This window comes from Mucor mucedo, assembly GCF_025094135.1.
Source record: "Mucor mucedo strain NRRL 3635 chromosome Unknown EV154scaffold_91, whole genome shotgun sequence".
In the NCBI taxonomy this organism is placed as follows: domain Eukaryota; kingdom Fungi; phylum Mucoromycota; class Mucoromycetes; order Mucorales; family Mucoraceae; genus Mucor; species Mucor mucedo.
The window spans coordinates 80,796-100,070 of record NW_026252375.1 but is presented as its reverse complement, the minus strand read 5'-3'; the positions used below and the strand labels follow the sequence as shown (position 1 = coordinate 100,070).

The following is a 19,275-nucleotide window of genomic DNA, read 5'->3' as shown; positions in this document are numbered from 1 at the left end:
ATAATAAAGGTGGTAGAGAAATAATATAAGCCTTCAGGTAATTAAATAATCTCTATTTACAACACATTTAAGTGATGGCAACGAGGGGTACGAACATTTTACGCAGTCTGCCAAGAAAAAAAAAAAGATTGGACAATGAAAGGAATGAGTGGGATAGGTTACAACAGTATGGCTTGCCCCCTGTCCCTGTTTAACTCCGTGTAAATTCAATGCTTACACACAACAATAAGAGTATGATAGGGAAACGCAACTGAATAGATTGAATATAAAAGTCCTTTATTTTTTTGTGGAGTGACACTGAAAAAAAAAAAAAAAATGATGGCGATACAAAAGAACTTTTTTTCTGATTGGATAGGTATTAGATTCATAAGGATGATTTTTTTTTTAAAAAAAATAGTAGAAAATGTCAAGGGGCAGGCAGCTGTATACAAGTATGTTTGCATCCCTGACTTTGAATGATGGGATCGAGCGCTTTTTACAAATTTTAAGTTGCATTTGAATTCAACAAGTATAAAAGAATTCCATCCCCTCTCTCGCATTTTTCTCTCCCCCCTTGTTTCTTTTTTATTAAAAAAAAAAGATGGTTTCGTTGCACTCGTTAATCACAACCAGTGTGGGATTATTAGCGGCCATTTGTAAATCGGAAGCCTCACCCGTAGAGAATCGAGAGGGTACAGCATACAATTATTGGAGTCACAAGGCATGGGGAGTGAATCTTGGTAACTGGTTAGTACTTGAACGATGGATGGATGCTTCAATTTTTGAGAAACATGCACCCAAGGCACAAGACGAATGGAACTTTTGTAAGGATGCCAGTAACCCTACACAAGCGTTAAAGGAGCATTGGAACAGCTGGGTAACAGAGGAAGATTTCAAACAATTGGCTGCGATCAAGGCTAATCATGTGCGTATCCCTGTGGGGTATTGGGCTTTTATTCAGACAGATGCGGGGGAACCGTATGTGACGACAGGACAAAAGGCACAAATTGAACGTATCCTCGGTTACTGTCACAAGTACGGTATGTATGCGGTGATTGATTTACATGGATTACCGGGCAGTCAAAACGGAGAAGCGCATTCGGGACATATCACCAAGATTGGGTTTTATTCAAGTCATAATATTAAGCGGTCGTTGAAGACGGTACAGGCGGTGGTGGATTGGATGAATGATTTAAAGCCTGAATTAAAGCATCGGATTGCATCGATTCAGTCGGCTAATGAGCCTAGAGCCAATGGTAGTGAGCTCAAGGTATTAAAGGATTATTATCTCAAGGCGTACAAGATTATTGCCAGCTCAAAATACAAGGTACCAATGATGTTTCATGATGGTTTCCAAGGACTGGATGCGTGGAAAGGGTTTTTACCAGCACCTGCCAATGCGGTGATCGATCTCCATCCTTACTATGCTTTCCCACCGGAAAAGGATCAGAATGCAATCATTCGAGGCATTAATAATACAAGAGCAGCGGCAGCGTCTTTTCATTTACCCGTGTTCTTTGGGGAGTGGTCGCTTGCGTCAGGAGTGAATAGTACGGAGCCGTGGTTAAAGACAATGATGGATACGCAGGTGGCTGTCTATAAAGAAAGTGGAGCGGGTGGTACATTTTGGTCGCTCAAGAACAAGATTAATTCTAATGTATGGTCTTTACAGCAATTACAAAAGGAAGGCATTGTGAATAATGTTACATTTTCTTCTCATTCCCATGCCAAACGTTTATAAAATTACTTCTAAAATAAAAATAAAAGGCTGGTCCTTTTATTTTTTATTTATTTATATATAATTTTGGGTCGTGCCCCCCCCCCCCCTTGGTTGGCAATGCCTCTGTGCAACCATGCTTTTTTTCATGCGCAGGCCAAAAAAAAAAGTGCACGGTTCCTTTTTTTTTTTTTTAATTATTGTTGAGAAACCGCTGGGAGCTAATTTTTTTTTTTTTTTTTTTTTTTGGTTGTGATCTTTGGTTAAGCTTCATTGGAGGAAAAGTGAAATAATATCTCCATGGTGAGAGGAAATACTATGAGATGGAGCATTGAAGAGTGAGTCATTTCTGCTTGGGGTGAGCATGGATGGCATAGTTAGATTGAAAGGACGTTTTTATTTTAAAAAAGCGAGAATTCTGGAAATAGTATGAAATTCTACTAATCATGTTTGCCCAATGATAGAAAAAAAAAAGTTTTTTTATTTTTTATTTATGACTGATCTGAAACGGGGTGCTGGGTTAAAGCGTAGATGAAACAGAAACTCAGAAGTTTTTTTTTTTTATTCGAAAACAAAAAGAAAAAACGGAAAATTAACGTCCTCTCCATCCATTCTTTTTAATGAACAATCGAGATAAAACTTCCCGAGCTTCGGTTTAAAGTAAAATATAGGGAAATCATAGGTGGAAGAGAGAGAGAGAGAGAGGGAAAATGAGAAATTATTATTAACTGTTAAATATGGTTTAAATATGCAAAAAAAAAAAAAAAAGATATATAGATGGGTGTAGAGGGGGGAGGGGGGTTTTAACGGCATAATTGGTCATATGGAATACGAGTTCCCATCATGAACTCGATATCCATTTCAGCTCGAGGTAAATTATTCCAGAGCATGATTTGTTTATTTTTATCGTGTCGTTCGGCTGGTTGACATGCACTGGAATGGAACATCCAGAAATGGCCATTGTTACATGCGTCCAAACATTGAGAACAAGGTGACACCACATGATATCCAATGACATTACCACTATATTTTTGACGTCAATATCACAAAACCCCTTTCTATTATCCTTGGTTTTACTTACCATTCTAAACATGCCACGTCTCGGATTCTACAATGACATGAGCGTGTTAAATAGTCCTTTTCTAATACATGTATGCTTTTTATTTATTATTAGTTTCAATAGATGCTGGCTTATGTATATGCTATAGTACCTTTGAGAGGGTGTATCAGTGCTGTAGAGTTCAATGGTGGTATCTGCCAGTAATATGGCCTTCATACCACGAGCACAAACGGTGGTAGAGCAATGTCTGCAATTAAGTTTATAGACAGGCTTGACGGGGGTGACAAGACCGGGATGATCATTGAGGTATTGTCGTTGTTGTTGATTTTGCTGAGAGGATCTTCTTTGGGACTGAACAACGGAAGGAGGTGTGATGTTTGGAAAAGTATATCTCTGGAACGACGACGATCTCTCATTGGCAGGAGGAGGAGGAGGAGCAACAGACGATCTTCGACTATCATCGGTTTGTCTAGCACGAGGAAGTCTGACTCGAGCGGGTTCCATGAATGAGAGAAAGAGAGAGAGAGAGAAAAGAGAGAGAGAGAGAAAGAGAGAGAAAAGGAAAAAAAGAAAAAAGAAAAATAAAAGCAAAAAAAAAGGGTCCTTTATTATTTTCCTTTCTATTGTTTGTACTCTTTAATGGAATAAGGAAAAATAATAACGATGAACGATGGGATACGAGAAGCTTAATGATATTATTAGTTCCGAGTGTTAGGATTTTTTTTTTAACGCGAAAAGAAAATGTCCCGGTGGGGGAGAACATTCATGCAGCGTTTTGTTTTTTATATATTAAAAAGTACAGGGCAAAAAAAAAAAAAAAAAAAAAAAAAAAAAAAGAGAGAGAAAGAGCGAGAATTAATAGGTAAGTAGAGATATATAGTAGGAAGCAAAAAAAGAAGAAAGTAAAAAAGGTGCGTGTGTGTGTGTGTGTGTGTGCGGGGAGAGAAAGAAAATTTCCCTTTGAGGTATGAGTTATGTCGGGATAATATGAGTACAGTTGAATGAAGGTGGTGTGTGTGGGGGGGTATATTTCTACCGAAAAGTCATTGAATAATCAGAATCCGAATAACTATTGGGTAACTTTGCGGGTAATTTATGTGAATTGTGATGAAAATCTACTAGTGTAGTTGCAGTGGAGGCAAATGTCAAGATGGAGCCTGGTGTAGCAGGTGCCGATCGTCTACTATTAATCGTGTTATTACTCGGTTTTGTTTTGAGTGGTTGTAATGGGGTAATATCTACAGTCAGTCCATAACGACTATCCATGGTATGACTACGAGCTAATTCAGTGGTACAGGATGTCCAATGAGATTCCAGTGATCCACTTCGGTTGAGTGAGGTGGTGGATGAAAATTGCTGTGATTTCTCTAATGAGGACCCTTCCTTCTCCTCGTCATCCAGTCCGTCACTCATGTATTTCGTACTGATCGGGAAATCGAGTCCGGTGCCAGACATTGGGCCTGGTAGAAACCAAAATATGGGCCATTGACCTAACACGGATTGAAGATTTTTGTAGATCCCTTGATCATAGGGGCATTTGACCTACATTTTTTTTTATATATATATATGTTAATGTTGAAAATCTATAAATAATAGCTCACTTTGTTATTTTTTTTTTTTTACATTTTGAATCTTTCCCATGCCTTTGATCGTCAGCGATCGACCTTTTTCCCAGCCTTCAATGGTGGTTGTATTGGTAGTGATACAGTAGACATGATAGGATGTCAGTATACCGACGGCTACCATGATGACAGAGGAAGAGATGAGGTTGATGGAAAGAAAGCAGGCTTCCAATGTGGATGGTCTGATATTATGCTAAAATAAGAAAAGGTGAGGAAAATGAATAAAAAGGAAAAAAAGAATCAGTGTTTGGACTTACATGGCGCATATCCCCTACAAGTTGAGCCAACCTGCAGCAAAGGAGGACAAATAGATAGATGGTACACAAATCAACATAGACCAAGAATCGAAAGAAATGACAATAATTTGCAAATCCCACACAATTATTGACCCACGGACAATGATGATCCATTTTTAATATACATTGATTACAGCTGGAGCAATGGTGGGTTCTGGGTGGTTTGTAATTATTGCAGGTTTTACAAAATCGAGGTGTATGTGTTGATTTCTTTACTTCGATATAGGCTTGTTGCCTTGGCATCTATTATATCATTTAAAATTAAAAAAAAAAATTGCGTGTGAGAACAGACAAAATTAAAAAAAAAAATTACCCATCGAGTAGGGACGGAGCCTGGACCTGTTTTACAAGTAAGAAAATAGTTTATTAAGATCATAACTACAAAAAAGTTCAACGGGACGAGAATAAATAGAGTTTTTAGGTTGATTGAACCAAGATAAGGCCAAATAACAAATACTTGGGATGTGTAAGCAAAAAAGAGGATGGCTATTGTGACTGACGTTACTGTCAACGGTCCTTTTATGCTTTGCCAACCAATGCTCATGTTGCAATGAAATTAATAAAACTGTATAAAAGAGAGAGAGAGAAGAAATGGTCGAAATGAAGAGAGAGAGAGAGAGAGAGAGAGAAAAGAATAAAAAAAAAGGGGGGGACAGTCAAAAGAGAGAGAAAATGTCTTGTTGCCTCCAAGTGCCCTCTTATTTTAAAAAAAAAAATTATCTTTATATTTTGTATCACTTTGGGGGGGTACCACGAGGAAAGATTCTATAAATTTTTTTTTTTTTTTAGGAGATTCGGGATAAACCCATTTATACTAGTTAAATCCCTTTTTTTACTTTTAAAGCCCTTTGTTCAATGACAAGATAAAAAAAAAAAAATGCGAACAGAAAGAGTGAAAAAAAAAAGTGCATGGTTACGATTGGTTTTTTAATAACAGTCGTACAACTATTTTTATTGACGCATGATCTATTATATTTGACCCCTAATATAAATACGTGTTTGTTACACACACACTTCTTACTCCGCACTTTTTAATTTTTTTGGCTCTCCTCCCGCGCCTTTCCCCCCCCCTCCCCTTGACGTCTCCTATAATTTATCTTTATTCCTCTGAGGCAATTTGCAGGATTAATTTATATTCAGGAATTTCCTCAAGTTGAAATTGGGTTAATTTACTTCCTTTTGTAATGGCGTCCAATGCTAATTGGACAGATTCATGTTGGTTACGGATAGAATCCATCCATTTCATGTATTCCTCTCTGGATAGGTCATATACGGTATTTGGCAACTGTAAAGATTTGCCTTGTTGTTGTTGAGAGCGAACAATGAGATGATGAACGAGAATTAGATTGGATATACCAGACGTATGATGAGCTGCGGTTAATTGTGCAGAATCCAGAAATAGTAACGGTCTAAAGGCTCTTAAAGCTCTGTATTCATCTCCTACTTCTTCAATGCGAGCCCCGTATTCGCTCATAAATTGACTGATTGTAAATTCGAGTTCGGCCATATCACCTGCCAATTTTAATTTGCCTGCTTCACTCAAGGGACGTACCAAACTTGCTTGAAATATAAAGACGTGTAATATATGTTTACTAATTTGTTTAGCCCTTTTTTATAAGTGTTAGTTTAAAATGAGAAATGATGGTGGGAAGAAATAGAGCCCTTACCAACTTTTAGGTTCAGCGCCACAGGAAAGATTCTGAAGGATGGTTGTATGATAATAACGTACATGTTTAGCCAATTCTTTCATGTAACTGCTAGAATCGTCTTCAGGGTCGAAATTACGTCTGATTTTACCCGAAAAGTCTTCCGAGTGAATTTTGAGGAGGACAGAGGTGACGTCCTTTTCGATGGACTCTACCAGGTGTTGACCAATGCGCATCATGAGAGCATGACAGTCCTACAAAACAGGAATTCAAAAAGTTTAGTATACAGAGATAAAAAAAAAAGGATTGATATTTACATCCACGCCTTTTTTGACAATGTCGACGGTTTTTTCAGGATATTCTTCCAAGATTTTCCAAATGGATTGATGCATATAATACAAGATATTGGCAATTTCGATATTCATATTAAGATAATTGACAGTACTTGATGTATTCGAGTACACGGGCTGTTCATTTGTAGGAAGCTATAATTTTATATATTAATTTTTTTTTGGGCATTGTTGTAAATTTAACTTTTTTAAAAAAATAGAATTACCAAATTTTCACACTTGACACAAAACATGCTTAATGTTTTCACCGTGTTCTTTGCGACGGCCAGAGATAAATTGGGTTCAAAGGAGGCTGTTTCCAATTCACTATGATGGGGAGGGATGAGTCTATCAAGGACTAACTTGAAAAAAAAAAGGGGGGGGGGGAAGGTGATTATACTTTACTGGCCAATGATACGTGTGATATTGGAAACATTGTTTCTACCGGGTGGTGTTCTTGCAAGACCACCATAAGTTGGAAAAGTGGAATTGACAGCGTCGTACATACGTTGTAAAGATTTAGAAAGAAAGCTGGATTGAAAGGTTTGAAAGCTTCGAAGCATAATGACGTATTCGGGAGTTTGAGAATAGTCGGACAATGAGGTACCATTATGCATAGCGACACGAGCAAAGAAATCATGCAAAAGTTTAAGTAATTTAGGGTAATCTCCTACCAATGTGGATTGAAGAAAAGTCGAGATTTTAGTCGCGTCCTTTAGCTCCTTTTCAAAGTTGGCTGAAAGGACTCTCCAGAAATAACTTACAAGACTCGTCGCATCCAATGACTACAAATACACAGTTTTTTTTTGTTAAGGATGAAAGAAAAGCCATTTTCTTTTTTTTCTTACCTTGGCTACTTCTTCAAGAAAGGATACATGGGTCAAGGGATCTTTTTTGAGCTCGAGTACTTTTTCTAGACTATAGACCTTGATACAGTGATCACTCATGTTCTTCATTAAGGATTCCATACGGGTCCAAATAGCAGCAGCCCATTGTTTTTGGTTGTTTCCGATGGGAGGCTCATTCAGTCTTCGAACATTGGACGAGGCCGTGTTGGCTAGTTCCTTTTGGAGTGACTGCATATCCACGACGCGTTTGATTTCATCGATCAAGTTGTTTAAGCGTTGTTGGGTGATCTCTGCCACGCGACTGCCCATTTGTTTGAGATTGTAAAAAACTTGTAAACCAGCGGCCATCTTGGCCTGGTTCTGAGACTCGATTCCTTCAAGCAAAAGGACGAGGGCTTCTTCCTGTACATGATCCCTTGAGCGTTGTATAAAGGTTAATTCGCAAGTGACGATATCGATGCCTTCAAAATCTGATTCGGATAGGATGGATTCGAGTTCGTAAAGGGTGAGTGCAGCGGTGGATATATCGCGATCATGACTTTGGGATAATTGAATTTCGAGACGACGTTTAAGAAGGATAAATCGATGGAGTTTGCGTAATAATTCACAAGTGATTTGCATATTTTCTAATTGAGTGGCGTACATGACGAGTTGGTTGTATGGATCTCGAATTTTGTGTGCCAGACTTTTTCATGGAAAATGAGGAGTTTTTTAGATGGTATATAGATAGATATAGATATATATATAAAAGGGATGGGGGAGGTTTCTTACGCTTGTAAGGATTGGTTTAATCCATGAATGTTTAACTGTACAGTGTTTAATACAGTCTCTAATTCCTTGATACCTGTCACTTGGCTTAATAATGCTTCATAGTTGGCAACCACCTACATAAAAAAAAAAGATGTGAGTATTTATGATACTCTGTCAACGTTTTTCTTTTCTCTCGTCTTTTTTTTTTTACCTGCTCTTGAATTTGTTTGTTGACAATATCAATGCTAAAAGCCAGTTTGGATAACTCGGTATGAACATCGATAGCATCACTTGAAATTTCTGCTTCGGTGATGATGGAAGTGGTATATTTATTCGGGTCAAAGTCTTCAGCTAGAAAAGTGTCGTAATCTAGAGACTTGTTTTAGCTTCATAAACCTTAAAAAGTGTCAGTTTTTTTTTTAACCTATATATTTGTCTGTGTCTTGTATGGTTGACATTAGAAAGATACAAAAAAAAAGGGGGGAGGGCAAAAGATTGGCTTTAGCAAAAAGAGAGAGAGTGTGTGTAGAGGGTTAAACACACTACATTATTCTAAAATAGCGGGGGAAAAAAACAAATTTTTTTTTTTTCTTCACTTTTTTCACTTTTTTTTTTCATTCCGTCACAGAAACAAAACATGGATCGTAAACGTGTTAATGGACCCGAAGCAAGTGTTGCACCTATTTATAAAAATGCTGATAAAGAAACAGTAGCTCTCTTGAATAGTGAGAATAAGAGACTTGATGATCGTGGTGTTGAAGATGTCAGACCTATTTGTAAGTGGAGATCTCTCTTGAGATAACAAAAGCTCATTGACACATGCCTTTATTTTAAATTATATCTAGTTTTAAAGACAGGACTTGTCACACAGGCAAGTGGATCAGCATATATCGAGGTTGGAAATACCAAGGTGACATGTGCAGTGTAAGATTTTTTTTTTTTTTTTTTTTTTGTAAAGTATGAATATCACAATAGCTGTGTGTTGATTTTGAAATTTTTCTTTTTTGTAGATATGGACCAAGACAATTAAAGAAGGCAGCTTTTTCACGTAACGGCACATTGAATTGCGACTTTAAATTCTCTACATTTTCCTGCAGCAAGAGAAGAAATCACATGAGGGTAAGGCGTTCGTTGATATGGAGGGGTTCTCTTTGTTGTTGATATTAACACCTATAAAAAAAGGATGCAGAGGAAAAGGAATTTTCGCAAGTGTTAATTCAAGCACTTTCACCTGCTGTGCGATTAGAGCTATTACCCAAGAGTGCTGTGGATATTTATGTAAATGTGCTTGAGAATGATGGCACGAGTGGATGTCTTGCAGCAGCTATTATTGCATCCAGTGTGGCTTTAGCGGATGCAGGTATTGAGATGCTGGACCAGGTGACTGCGTGTTCAACGGTGTTTACCGAAGATGGACGTATTTTGATGGACGGTACCGAGAAGGAGGAGAAGGGTAAGGAAGGTTCGTTGGTGTTATCGTATATGCCTTCTTTAAACGAGGTGACTCATATCTTGCAAGCGGGTCAGTCAGATACGGCTGTGACATCAAAAGCCATTGAACAGTGTGTCGATGGCTGCTCTAAAATTTATAGTGTCATGTCCAATTCTTTGTTGGAATCTTTGGGATAAACAAAAAAAAAAATCCTGTTTTAATAAATAATTGGTAGAGAATATATATTGGGTGTACAGCGGCTCCACCCCCAAAGTTCGTTTTCCAATTTCATAAATTCGCTTTTGTCGCAGCCCAAAGTTCGCTTCTTGATTGGTCAAAGTTCGTTTTTTGTAAATCACCCAAATTCGCTTTGGTGGCACCCAAAGTTCGTTTTCACGTCAGAAGAGTTCGCTTTTAAAAATTACAGGATTATGAGATAATGTTATGAGAGATAATGTTATGAGAGATAATGTTATGAGAAAAAAAAAATGTTATAAGAAAAAAAAAATGTTATGAGGAAAAAAAAATGTTATGAGAAAAAAAAATGTTATGAGAAAATGTTATGAGAAAATGTTATGAGAAAAAAAAATGTTATGAAAAAAAAAGTCACAACATATTATCTCATAACATTATCTCATAACATTTTTTTTTTCTCATAACATTTTTTCTCTATGAATTTAGATGTTAATGCTTTGCGTTGCAAAGATTGCAATGTTGACTTTAAGACTCATTCAGAGTTAAACAATCATAATTACCGCACTCATGTGGATAAAACAAAAGTCTTTATTGGTAATGGTAAGAACTGGACATTTAAATAAAACATGACATTTTTTTTTAAAGAACAAATAGACACCATTATGGAAGTTAGCAAGGTTGATGGCAAATTTAATTGTCCTGAATGCTCAAGCAAGCTCAGTACTCCTACCACATTTAGCGCCCATCTTAAAAAAAGCATAACGGCCACTGCAAAGCCATTTCAAACAAAACAAAGCGACGAAGCCTCGAAGATAATAACAACGATAATTCTACAACCATATCATTGAAACATCGAAAGTTACAAAGCCTGAATCTAAATTTAGATGAAATTGATTCATCTCGATCTCCAAAAGCTCTTGATAAAAACACTGCTATATTGTTGGCATCTGGTACATCTTTAGGGTCAACTCGTGAAAAAGAGAATTCTATAATGTTGGCAAGAATTGGAAATTTGGAACCAATATCCATAGTGGGTGGAAGTGGTAAAACTTATCATTTTCTAAAATCGTCAGACAGCATAAGTGATGTGCTAACCGATCAACCTTCTGGTTCTTGGACCCTTCCAGCAGCCGATACAACAGTCATACAAAACTCTTCATCCTCAAGCGTTGACAGCCTTCTGGATCATATTATAAATACAAGTCCACTCTATAACCACTTATTTGATCAAAAATACGTGGAGCTTACAATGGAAGTTACAGAGTTAATAAACCAGGATTGGACTTTCTTTCCTCAGCTTAGGTATGTCACCTCGCAAATTTTTGCTGGGGCAATCCTAGTGAATAAGACATCAGCATTACTCTTGAATTGCATAGAATCATATGGAAGATCGAAGACCGTTGATGCACACCATGAGCGCAGAATTGGAACTGCAATGAATACATCCTCTTTTCCCAAAAAACAACCAAATTACGGATGGATTAATATTATTACCACTCACGAAGACGGAGCAACCAAACTAAAAATTGGCACAACGGTCAGTAATCTGTTGGTGACCTCAAGTATACGCATAGACAAAAACTCAATAACAAAGAATATTGTGGAACTAGGACCAACCACCAGTAATTTCACTGCAACACACGATACAAAAATTTATCTCAATATGGAATCATTAAGATTAGGAAAAGTGTTAGCGAAGGATGACTCAACAACCAGTATTGATGTAGGAAATTACTTCTATCAACTTAGACAACTCAGATCAAAATTTCATTGTTTATCCACATATACTTTATGTCGTTCATCCAGTACATTTGCATATGATATTTCCTACAGACCTTACACGATTTGGACCCTATGCGACTATGATTCTTCCCAACAAACAGACTCACAATCTCAATTGCTATCTCAACTGTTTCAAACAATCGCCACTTCAGTTATCAACAATGGCATATTGGCCCAAATCAAACTAGATGTTCTAAATGATCTATGTAGCAAATTGAAAAATGGAGCAATAAAATATACCATCCGTGAATTTATTGATCAACAAGAGAAATCATTTGCAGTCATCAACAATATGAAACTGAACCAATTACTCACAATTTTAGCTGATTCGATGACTACATCTATTAAAAATGCCAACGCAGTGGTGAACAGTAATTTTACAACACTTCTGCGTAAATAATACCCTATATAAGAAATCATCACTACGGTATACCGCTATTATTTTATTGGGTTGTTTCTTTAATGTATTTCATCTTATATCTTTGATTTGCATTGATACGAACAAAAATTGAATTGTAAAAACAAGTTGTAAATATTATATTATCAGTTCAAGGAAATAAAAACCCTGTTAATGAATACTAAATATACTTCACCAAATGTGGTAGCTTCATGACCTTAATAAACTATTCTTGAAATGCATTTGTTGTCCAGTGAATAATGGAATGAAGCTTGAGCTTGATTAAGCCAAATCTGATGGCTTTGTGGTATTTTGACCTGGTAATGTCCACACACCAGTTGGTTGTTCTGCAAGTATATCTTCAATGAGGTCTGGAGAGGCGAGCATGTAATACTTTTTCCCATTTTCTAACGATACTGCTATTGATTTCCAATTTCCAATCTTGCTTAACATTATTATTTTTTCTTGATCAGTTTGTGGAAGATCTAAGGCATTTGACGCAAGTAATACTCCCATGTCATTATCACATCGAGCTGATGTTGAAAATAAAGGACCAGATGAACCAGAATTTGAATCAATTTCATCTAAATTTAGATTCAGGCTTCGTAACTTTCGATGTTTCAATGATATGGTTGTAGAATTATCGTTGTTATTATCTTCGAGGCTTCGTCGCTTTGTTTTGTTTGAAATGGCTTCGCAGTGGCCGTTATGCTTTTTTTTAAGATGGGCGCTAAATGTGGTAGGAGTACTGAGCTTGCTTGAGCATTCAGGACAATTAAATTTGCCATCAACCTTGCTAACTTCCATAATGGTGTCTATTTGTTCTTTAAAAAAAAATGTCATGTTTTATTTAAATGTCCAGTTCTTACCATTACCAATAAAGACTTTTGTTTTATCCACATGAGTGCGGTAATTATGATTGTTTAACTCTGAATGAGTCTTAAAGTCAACATTGCAATCTTTGCAACGCAAAGCATTAACATCTAAATTCATAGAGAAAAAATGTTATGAGAAAATGTTATGAGAAAATGTTATGAGATAATGTTATGAGATAATATGTTGTGACTTTTTTTTTCATAACATTTTTTTTTTCTCATAACATTTTCTCATAACATTTTCTCATAACATTTTCTCATAACATTTTTTTTTCTCATAACATTTTCTCATAACATTTTCTCATAACATTTTTTTTTCCTCATAACATTTTTTTTTCTCATAACATTTTTTTTTCTCATAACATTTTCTCATAACATTTTTTTTTCCTCATAACATTTTTTTTTTCTCATAACATTTTCTCATAACATTTTTTTTTCTCATAACATTTTCTCATAACATTTTCTCATAACATTTTTTTTTCCTCATAACATTTTTTTTTCCTCATAACAGTTTTTTTTTCTCATAACATTTTTTCATAACATTTTTTTTTCTCATAACATTTTTTCATAACATTTTTTTTTCTCATAACATTTTCTCATAACATTTTTTTTTCTCATAACATTTTCTCATTACATTTTCTCATAACATTTTTTTTTCCTCATAACATTTTTTTTTTCTCATAACATTATCTCTCATAACATTATCTCTCATAACATTATCTCTCATAACATTATCTCATAATCCTGTAATTTTTAAAAGCGAACTCTTCTGACGTGAAAACGAACTTTGGGTGCCACCAAAGCGAATTTGGGTGATTTACAAAAAACGAACTTTGACCAATCAAGAAGCGAACTTTGGGCTGCGACAAAAGCGAATTTATGAAATTGGAAAACGAACTTTGGGGGTGGAGCCGCTGTATGTGTGTGTAATTTTACGGTGTTTGGAAATTGTTTTTAAAGCAGCAACAGCACCAAAAAAAAAAACCTTTTTCTTTTTTCTAGGACATTGATTTTATCTTTTAATGGCGATACCATTGCTTCCGAATATACTCGAGTCGTATGTACCAACGACACCGGTATCTCGTATTCATCAACAGCATGATATCGATGAATTTATAAAGACAGCAGCATTTGATCGCATCATGACGTTTGTCATGTTGATTAATCAAAGTGTCATGAAGAAAAAGATATCCGATCCCTGTCATATATCACCCGTAAGTTTGAGTGCATAAAACGCCCTTTATTGTTATTTATAAAAAAAAAACTAACAGGTGCTTATTGAAAAAAAAGTTGACACAAGGTATTTTGGATATGCTCGATACGTTGGATGGGTGGTTAGAAGAGTTTCCTCCTTTAGAGAATGCCCAAAGATTTGGTAACAAGGCGTTTCGGTCTTGGGTGGACAAGTTAAGCGAGGTAAAGAAAGAAAAGAAAAAAAAAGTGTGTGTGTATTAGGAGAGCCCCAAGCTGAACATGGTTGAAAAAAGTGTAGTGTTCAAACGAGTTGATGACGCGTGTTTTACCCAACGCACTTCATGTGGCAATTCCTGAGCTGACAGAGTATTTGAATAAAGGATTTGGCAACGAGACAAGAATTGATTATGGATCTGGACACGAGTTAAGCTTTGCAGCATGGTTAGGGGGGATTGCTCTATTGGGTGGATTTGAAGTATGTGATTATCAGGCGATTGGATTAAGGATCTTTGTAAAATATCTGGAACTGGTGCGCAAGATTCAGAAAAAGTATTCGTTGGAACCAGCCGGAAGTCATGGTGTGTGGGGATTAGACGATCACCAGTTTTTACCGTATGTTTGGGGTAGCGCTCAATTGATTGGTAAAGCACAAAATTTTAAGGATTTCTATGGTACTAGGGAATTAAAAAAAGAAAGTACATTGTATAAATAGATCATCCCAGAATTACACCCAAATCCGTGTTAAATAAGGAGATGGTGGAAGCATATGCCAGTGAGAACATGTATTTCAGGTGTATTCAATATATTCTAGAGGTAAAGAAAAGGGAGGAAAACGGGGTTTGAATTATTCTTCTTTTTGGACTGAACAATAGAAAACTAGGTCAAGCGCGGACCATTCTTTGAGCATTCGCCCATGTTAAATGATATTGCATCCGTGTTGACGTGGAGTAAAGTGAATTCAGGAATGACGAAAATGTATGTTGCTGAAGTACTGAAAAAGGTGCCTGTGATTCAACACTTTAAATTTGGCGGGTTATTCCCGTTTGAAACAGTTGTGACTCCCCATTAAATTTAATATAATCTGCCCATAAAAATTTCTCTTTTTTTCTTTTCTTTTTCCTTTTTCTTTTTTAAAAAATATTCAATTTTATTACATAAAAAGAGAAAAGATGAGGTTTCTTCATGATGGCCATTCAAAATTACCATCCGTGATATTAGAAGTTGACCCTAAGCCGGTGTTTTACATTGGACCGGCCACTCGAGAAAATCCATTATCGCAGATCCGCACCAAATTATTGGGCAATGTGTATTTTAATGACCCTAAAATTAAGTGGAAACGTATCACACTTCATTTTACAGGCACATCCGGATTAAATATCGATGCGCCCTCTTCCTCTCTTCCACGCGATGTGGTGAGTGCGGTGTCCGACTTGCAAGAGGCCATCAGTGCCACCACACATTTAGAGACCAACGTCAGTTTATGTGATGTTGAAAAGGAATTGATTTTCACTCATGACAAGGTCATTGACTTTGGGCTTCATTTACCTCCGTTTTTACCACCCAGTATACGAACAAAGCATTCATTTGTAGAGTATAAATTATCCGTGATCTGTACACCCAGTGGACCCTTTGCGAAAAAGTTGCGAGTCGAACAGCCTGTGACGGTCTGCAGACATTATTTACCAAGTCCAAGTTCATTGATCCCCAGTGTTGAATACAATGGTGTACGCGAGTGGTTTGAATGGTCGGCTGATGTACCCAAGGCAACGGCCATTGAAGCAGGTGAGGTGGTCATTGCCTTACGTTGGAGTGTTGAAAAGGAATTTGTACAAGTCGACAGAATCGAACTTTGTTTAGAAGAATTAGAAACCTACCGGTAACTATGAATTTTTTGACAGATTAGAGGAAACACAGGGACACTGAAACACATTTTTTTTTTAAGATTCAGCACGAAACATGGTGTGCACAGTCTCCCATCGGTGGTGACACAATTTCCTAGTACGGCATACCATCCACCTTCTTTTACGACCAGTGCAGAGACACATTTCCTTCGTACGCCAATCCCACTGGTACCTTCAGTGGAGGTACGGGAGACAATACGAACCCATCACTTTGACCCTTTTTTAGAGATTTCACATCGTGTTAAAGTTGTCTTTCATTTCAATCAGTCCACCGAGTCTTTAGCAGTTGAATTTCCCATCATTATGACGGATTTTCCCAGTGATACAAAAGCCGATTATTTTGTCGACCCATTACTTTCGCCTATGCCATCATCCGTTTCAACACTTTCATCAGCCAATAGTAGTTTTGTGACTCTGTCGCCTGCACCCATGATTATTCAACCTGGTGGTGATGAAGTGCCGTGTATTGATTTAGATTTACCCGAGTACACACCTCCCTATGTGAAAGAACTTATTCCTGACAGCATCTAATCTTCACATTTGCTACACACTTGCTACATATTCCCTAAAAGAAAAGAAAAAAAAAAGTATAATGGTTTTTTTTTTTTCTTTTTCACTCATGCATTACCCATAATATATTTAGTCGCCAGTTTTTTTCTAATTGAATTTCATCCCCCTCTCCCTTCCCTTATTGTACATAATAAAAAAAAAAAAAAAAAAGGACATTTTATTTCGTATTTGATTAGTTAATAATAGGTGTAATTGTGTCTGGGTGTGTTGGTCTATATCTATTCGTCGGTAGTGGTGTCGAGAGAAGGCTTTCTACCATGAACCGAGTACCAAAGGATATGACCCTTATTTTGTTTCGATTCTTCTGCAGAGTCACGCAACAACTTGGCATAGACTTCAGGATCCTCCCATTCGGGGTTATTAAACACCAGAGCAGGACGAGCGTTTGTGTAAACATGGAAGTAATCTTCCCAAAGAAGTTTACCAACTTTACCACCATGGTTCAAAGGGATCTTGGAGAGCTTGACTTGAACATCTACAAAGCCTGCTTTCTTCAGTCTCTCTTCTAATTCACTAGCGACCAAAAAAGGGATTCCACGAGCCACCATCATTCCCATAACTAAAAAATTTTAAACAGGGAAAAAAATTAAAAAAAAAATTGCAAACATTTTTGTGTGTGTGTGTGAGCTTTACATGCGTTTTGTAAGGCCTTCATGTTGGGTCCTACAGTTAATAATTCTTGGATACATGCCTAAACAGATAGAAATCAATGAAATGGCTCGTGAAAGGTTAAAAGAAAAAAAAAATTGAATTAGTGAAAGGGGGTGTGTTACCTCATTACACTCGATGTAACCACCTGGCTTCAATACACGAAATAATTGTGCAAGTGTCTGGATACAAAAAAAGAGAGAGAAAGGATTAATTAAAAAAGAAGATAAAAAGATTGTTTCCACCGTGTCGGGATAAACTTTACGTTGGTCCAGTCAGTATCTGTTAAACCCAAGACAAGAAGTCTTTGATGAACAAAATCAAAAAAGTTGTCTTCATAAGGAATTTCTTTAGCGATATTGCCAATGACGAATTCGACGTTGGGAGGCATGATATTTTCGGGAAAGACACAAGAAGCATCGATACCGTAAATTTTCGAACGAGGATAGGTCTCGCCCATTTCAAAGGTCCAGGTGGCAGGACCGCAACCTGAATCGAGGACATTGATACCTTCCTCCAATTGCTTCTTGACGGGAGAAGAAAAGTTGCTAATAAATAAATAAAAAAAAAAGAGAGTATCCTAATTTAGTTTTTCATGTATCCTATTATCCATGTAAGAGTTATAGTACCCTTGAAGAGCGTAACGAAGAAGCCAATGTTGTTGATGTACACGGTCAGCCTCTATAAAATGATGGAAAATCTATTTAGAGAGAGAGAAAGACAATAGAAATAATAGTGTATGTACCATCATCATCGTTGGGAAGGATGTAGGCTACTTCAGAGTCACCATGGTATCTTCTACCATCTCTAAAGATATGATTTGTTCCATTACTGGAGCTTTGGTTTCTAGATGAGCCTTCTGTTGAGACACCTGTAGGATCGATTGTTTCTGGAGTAGGAGTGGACATGGATGTATTTCTTTTAAGTGATCTCTTTTCGTATTTATATCTTCCTTCTCTATGGAATAATTTTCTCAAGGTAGAAATTATGCCCATTTTTTATAGAGAGATTGGAAAGAAAATGTGCTTTTAAGATAAAAAAAAAGGGGTGGGGGAGAAGGGGGATTGAATTCATGAAACCTTCTTTTTTTTTAATGGATGGTACAGGTGTCGTACCAAAAGGACTGATTAAATATCTGATATTCTTTGGGTGAGAAAAAGAGGCGGGACCTTTTTTTTTTATATCATTATCATTATTCATTGGTGTTCATAATAGAAATAAAAAAAATGTCAAAAAGCAGCAGACAAAAATAAATGCCTCTTTTTAAAAAAAAAATAGAGAGAGAGTTTGTGATGGAGGTACCTGAATTTAAAAAAGTCGTGCTACGGGAGCACAAACAACAGTAATTAAATACCTGTGCACAGTTCAAGGAAAGGAGGAGTTTCTTTTACTTTCTTTATAAAACAAAAAAAATAGAAGAAAAGATAGAAAAAAATATATATCGTATGATGTTTTTTATTCTAAAAAAAAAAAAAAAGTTTACTTTTTGAAGAAGTCAAACTCATTTTTTTGACATCCTTTGACAGAATCTTTAAATAAAACTGTCGATAGAATTTTTCCTTTATTTGATGTGTGTCCTAGGAAACTTTAAGGTTTTTTACAGCATATCACATGGCTCCTTTTACGGCTTGATATAAGCGCGGATTCGTCCCCTTCCCCTTCAATGTCAATAGCACGATTTCATCTTTTTTTTTTTTTTTTTGTACTGCAGTATCACAAATTACGTTACTCATTTTAACTCATTTGGAATTCTGAATCATATTCTAAATAGGTGGAACAAAAACCGAATTTTATATTTTTTTATCACCCACTTTTTTTTTTTTTTTCTTGAGGTTTAATTTATCATTGTGTTGGGTTTTTTTGCCAATTATTTTATCATGCATGACAATGCTGTAGAAATTGATTTTAATTCCTTTCATAAGAAAAAAAAAAAAAAGCAGGGTTGCTGTGTCAATATTTTTCTTATGTCTATCGTGCTTCAATCGCTCGTATATACACTGTAACTAGAGTTAGAACGTGTTACATGATTCCAAC

General features: G+C 36.4%; 10 protein-coding genes across 10 annotated transcripts; 5 read left to right on the top strand and 5 right to left on the bottom strand.

The window, feature by feature from the left end:
- Positions 1-425: 425 nt before the first annotated feature.
- EV154DRAFT_594600 (glycoside hydrolase superfamily) lies at positions 426-1,720 on the top strand (the record flags this gene model as incomplete). Its single annotated transcript, XM_051606977.1, has 1 exon — positions 426-1,720. Exon 1 carries the CDS (start codon positions 581-583, stop codon positions 1,718-1,720), a length of 1,140 nt encoding a protein of 379 aa, XP_051454529.1. The 5' UTR covers positions 426-580.
- A 1,053-nt stretch (positions 1,721-2,773) lies between these two features.
- EV154DRAFT_426354 (FAM72 protein-domain-containing protein) lies at positions 2,774-4,553 on the bottom strand (the record flags this gene model as incomplete). Its single annotated transcript, XM_051596301.1, has 4 exons — positions 2,774-2,852; positions 2,908-3,225; positions 4,135-4,298; positions 4,380-4,553. Coding segments are annotated over 4 exons (735 nt in total), but the record flags the coding sequence as incomplete, so codon positions are not given.
- Positions 4,554-4,680: 127 nt separating this feature from the next.
- Positions 4,681-4,869, bottom strand: EV154DRAFT_392445 (DHHC palmitoyltransferase-domain-containing protein; the record flags this gene model as incomplete). Its single annotated transcript, XM_051595131.1, has 1 exon — positions 4,681-4,869. A coding segment is annotated over one exon (189 nt), but the record flags the coding sequence as incomplete, so codon positions are not given.
- An 878-nt stretch (positions 4,870-5,747) lies between these two features.
- On the bottom strand, positions 5,748-8,778 carry EV154DRAFT_518740 (Golgi transport complex subunit 5-domain-containing protein). Its single transcript, XM_051602660.1, has 9 exons — positions 8,672-8,778; positions 8,459-8,616; positions 8,269-8,381; positions 7,498-8,182; positions 7,055-7,434; positions 6,877-6,976; positions 6,638-6,805; positions 6,342-6,574; positions 5,748-6,281 (listed from the first exon to the last, which is right to left on the bottom strand). The coding sequence occupies exons 1-9, from the start codon at positions 8,703-8,705 to the stop codon at positions 5,774-5,776; spliced, it is 2,379 nt and encodes a 792-aa protein (XP_051454526.1). The 5' UTR covers positions 8,706-8,778; the 3' UTR covers positions 5,748-5,773.
- A 75-nt stretch (positions 8,779-8,853) lies between these two features.
- EV154DRAFT_518738 (ribosomal protein S5 domain 2-type protein) lies at positions 8,854-10,004 on the top strand. The gene is made up of 4 exons (XM_051602659.1): positions 8,854-9,023; positions 9,093-9,171; positions 9,258-9,366; positions 9,430-10,004. The coding sequence occupies exons 1-4, from the start codon at positions 8,885-8,887 to the stop codon at positions 9,874-9,876; spliced, it is 774 nt and encodes a 257-aa protein (XP_051454525.1). The 5' UTR covers positions 8,854-8,884; the 3' UTR covers positions 9,877-10,004.
- Positions 10,005-10,769: 765 nt separating this feature from the next.
- On the top strand, positions 10,770-12,056 carry EV154DRAFT_426326 (uncharacterized protein; the record flags this gene model as incomplete). Its single annotated transcript, XM_051596300.1, has 1 exon — positions 10,770-12,056. A coding segment is annotated over one exon (1,287 nt), but the record flags the coding sequence as incomplete, so codon positions are not given.
- Positions 12,057-12,658: 602 nt separating this feature from the next.
- On the bottom strand, positions 12,659-12,869 carry EV154DRAFT_518729 (uncharacterized protein). The gene has a single exon (XM_051602658.1). The coding sequence runs from the start codon at positions 12,839-12,841 to the stop codon at positions 12,674-12,676; it is 168 nt and encodes a 55-aa protein (XP_051454523.1). The 5' UTR covers positions 12,842-12,869; the 3' UTR covers positions 12,659-12,673.
- Positions 12,870-13,830: 961 nt separating this feature from the next.
- On the top strand, positions 13,831-15,321 carry EV154DRAFT_518725 (uncharacterized protein). Its single transcript, XM_051602657.1, has 5 exons — positions 13,831-14,142; positions 14,219-14,344; positions 14,421-14,763; positions 14,835-14,935; positions 15,003-15,321. Exons 1-5 carry the CDS (start codon positions 13,951-13,953, stop codon positions 15,189-15,191), a joined length of 951 nt encoding a protein of 316 aa, XP_051454522.1. The 5' UTR covers positions 13,831-13,950; the 3' UTR covers positions 15,192-15,321.
- EV154DRAFT_518721 (uncharacterized protein) lies at positions 15,267-16,743 on the top strand. The gene is made up of 2 exons (XM_051602656.1): positions 15,267-15,998; positions 16,065-16,743. Exons 1-2 carry the CDS (start codon positions 15,292-15,294, stop codon positions 16,552-16,554), a joined length of 1,197 nt encoding a protein of 398 aa, XP_051454521.1. The 5' UTR covers positions 15,267-15,291; the 3' UTR covers positions 16,555-16,743.
- On the bottom strand, positions 16,704-18,629 carry EV154DRAFT_518718 (S-adenosyl-L-methionine-dependent methyltransferase). Its single transcript, XM_051602655.1, has 6 exons — positions 17,987-18,629; positions 17,871-17,922; positions 17,507-17,789; positions 17,367-17,423; positions 17,227-17,284; positions 16,704-17,152 (listed from the first exon to the last, which is right to left on the bottom strand). Exons 1-6 carry the CDS (start codon positions 18,234-18,236, stop codon positions 16,812-16,814), a joined length of 1,041 nt encoding a protein of 346 aa, XP_051454520.1. The 5' UTR covers positions 18,237-18,629; the 3' UTR covers positions 16,704-16,811.
- Between the last annotated feature and the right edge of the window lie 646 nt (positions 18,630-19,275).

What these genes read in the sequence shown, in the direction of transcription:
- EV154DRAFT_518740 (XM_051602660.1), bottom strand. Translation starts at nt 8,705, where the DNA reads ATGTCAACCATACAAGACACAGACAAATATATAG. An exon ending in TTCTTGAAGAAGTAGCCAAG is followed by an intron (nt 7,435 to 7,497) that starts GTAAGAAAAAAA and finishes GTGTATTTGTAG; the next exon opens with TCATTGGATGCGACGAGTCT. An exon ending in GTGTCAAGTGTGAAAATTTG is followed by an intron (nt 6,806 to 6,876) that starts GTAATTCTATTT and finishes ATAAAATTATAG; the next exon opens with CTTCCTACAAATGAACAGCC.
- EV154DRAFT_518738 (XM_051602659.1), top strand. Translation starts at nt 8,885, where the DNA reads ATGGATCGTAAACGTGTTAATGGACCCGAAGCAAGTGTTGCACCTATT. An exon ending in TGAAGATGTCAGACCTATTT is followed by an intron (nt 9,024 to 9,092) that starts GTAAGTGGAGAT and finishes AATTATATCTAG; the next exon opens with TTTTAAAGACAGGACTTGTC. An exon ending in ACCAAGGTGACATGTGCAGT is followed by an intron (nt 9,172 to 9,257) that starts GTAAGATTTTTT and finishes TCTTTTTTGTAG; the next exon opens with ATATGGACCAAGACAATTAA.
- EV154DRAFT_518729 (XM_051602658.1), bottom strand. Translation starts at nt 12,841, where the DNA reads ATGGCAAATTTAATTGTCCTGAATGCTCAAGCAAGCTCAGTACTCCTA.
- EV154DRAFT_518725 (XM_051602657.1), top strand. Translation starts at nt 13,951, where the DNA reads ATGGCGATACCATTGCTTCCGAATATACTCGAGTCGTATGTACCAACG. An exon ending in ATCCCTGTCATATATCACCC is followed by an intron (nt 14,143 to 14,218) that starts GTAAGTTTGAGT and finishes TTGAAAAAAAAG; the next exon opens with TTGACACAAGGTATTTTGGA. An exon ending in GGGTAGCGCTCAATTGATTG is followed by an intron (nt 14,764 to 14,834) that starts GTAAAGCACAAA and finishes TTGTATAAATAG; the next exon opens with ATCATCCCAGAATTACACCC.
- EV154DRAFT_518721 (XM_051602656.1), top strand. Translation starts at nt 15,292, where the DNA reads ATGAGGTTTCTTCATGATGGCCATTCAAAATTACCATCCGTGATATTA. An exon ending in GAAGAATTAGAAACCTACCG is followed by an intron (nt 15,999 to 16,064) that starts GTAACTATGAAT and finishes TTTTTTTTTAAG; the next exon opens with ATTCAGCACGAAACATGGTG.
- EV154DRAFT_518718 (XM_051602655.1), bottom strand. Translation starts at nt 18,236, where the DNA reads ATGGGCATAATTTCTACCTTGAGAAAATTATTCCATAGAGAAGGAAGA. An exon ending in CTTCGTTACGCTCTTCAAGG is followed by an intron (nt 17,790 to 17,870) that starts GTACTATAACTC and finishes TTTATTTATTAG; the next exon opens with CAACTTTTCTTCTCCCGTCA. An exon ending in CAGATACTGACTGGACCAAC is followed by an intron (nt 17,424 to 17,506) that starts GTAAAGTTTATC and finishes TTTTGTATCCAG; the next exon opens with ACACTTGCACAATTATTTCG.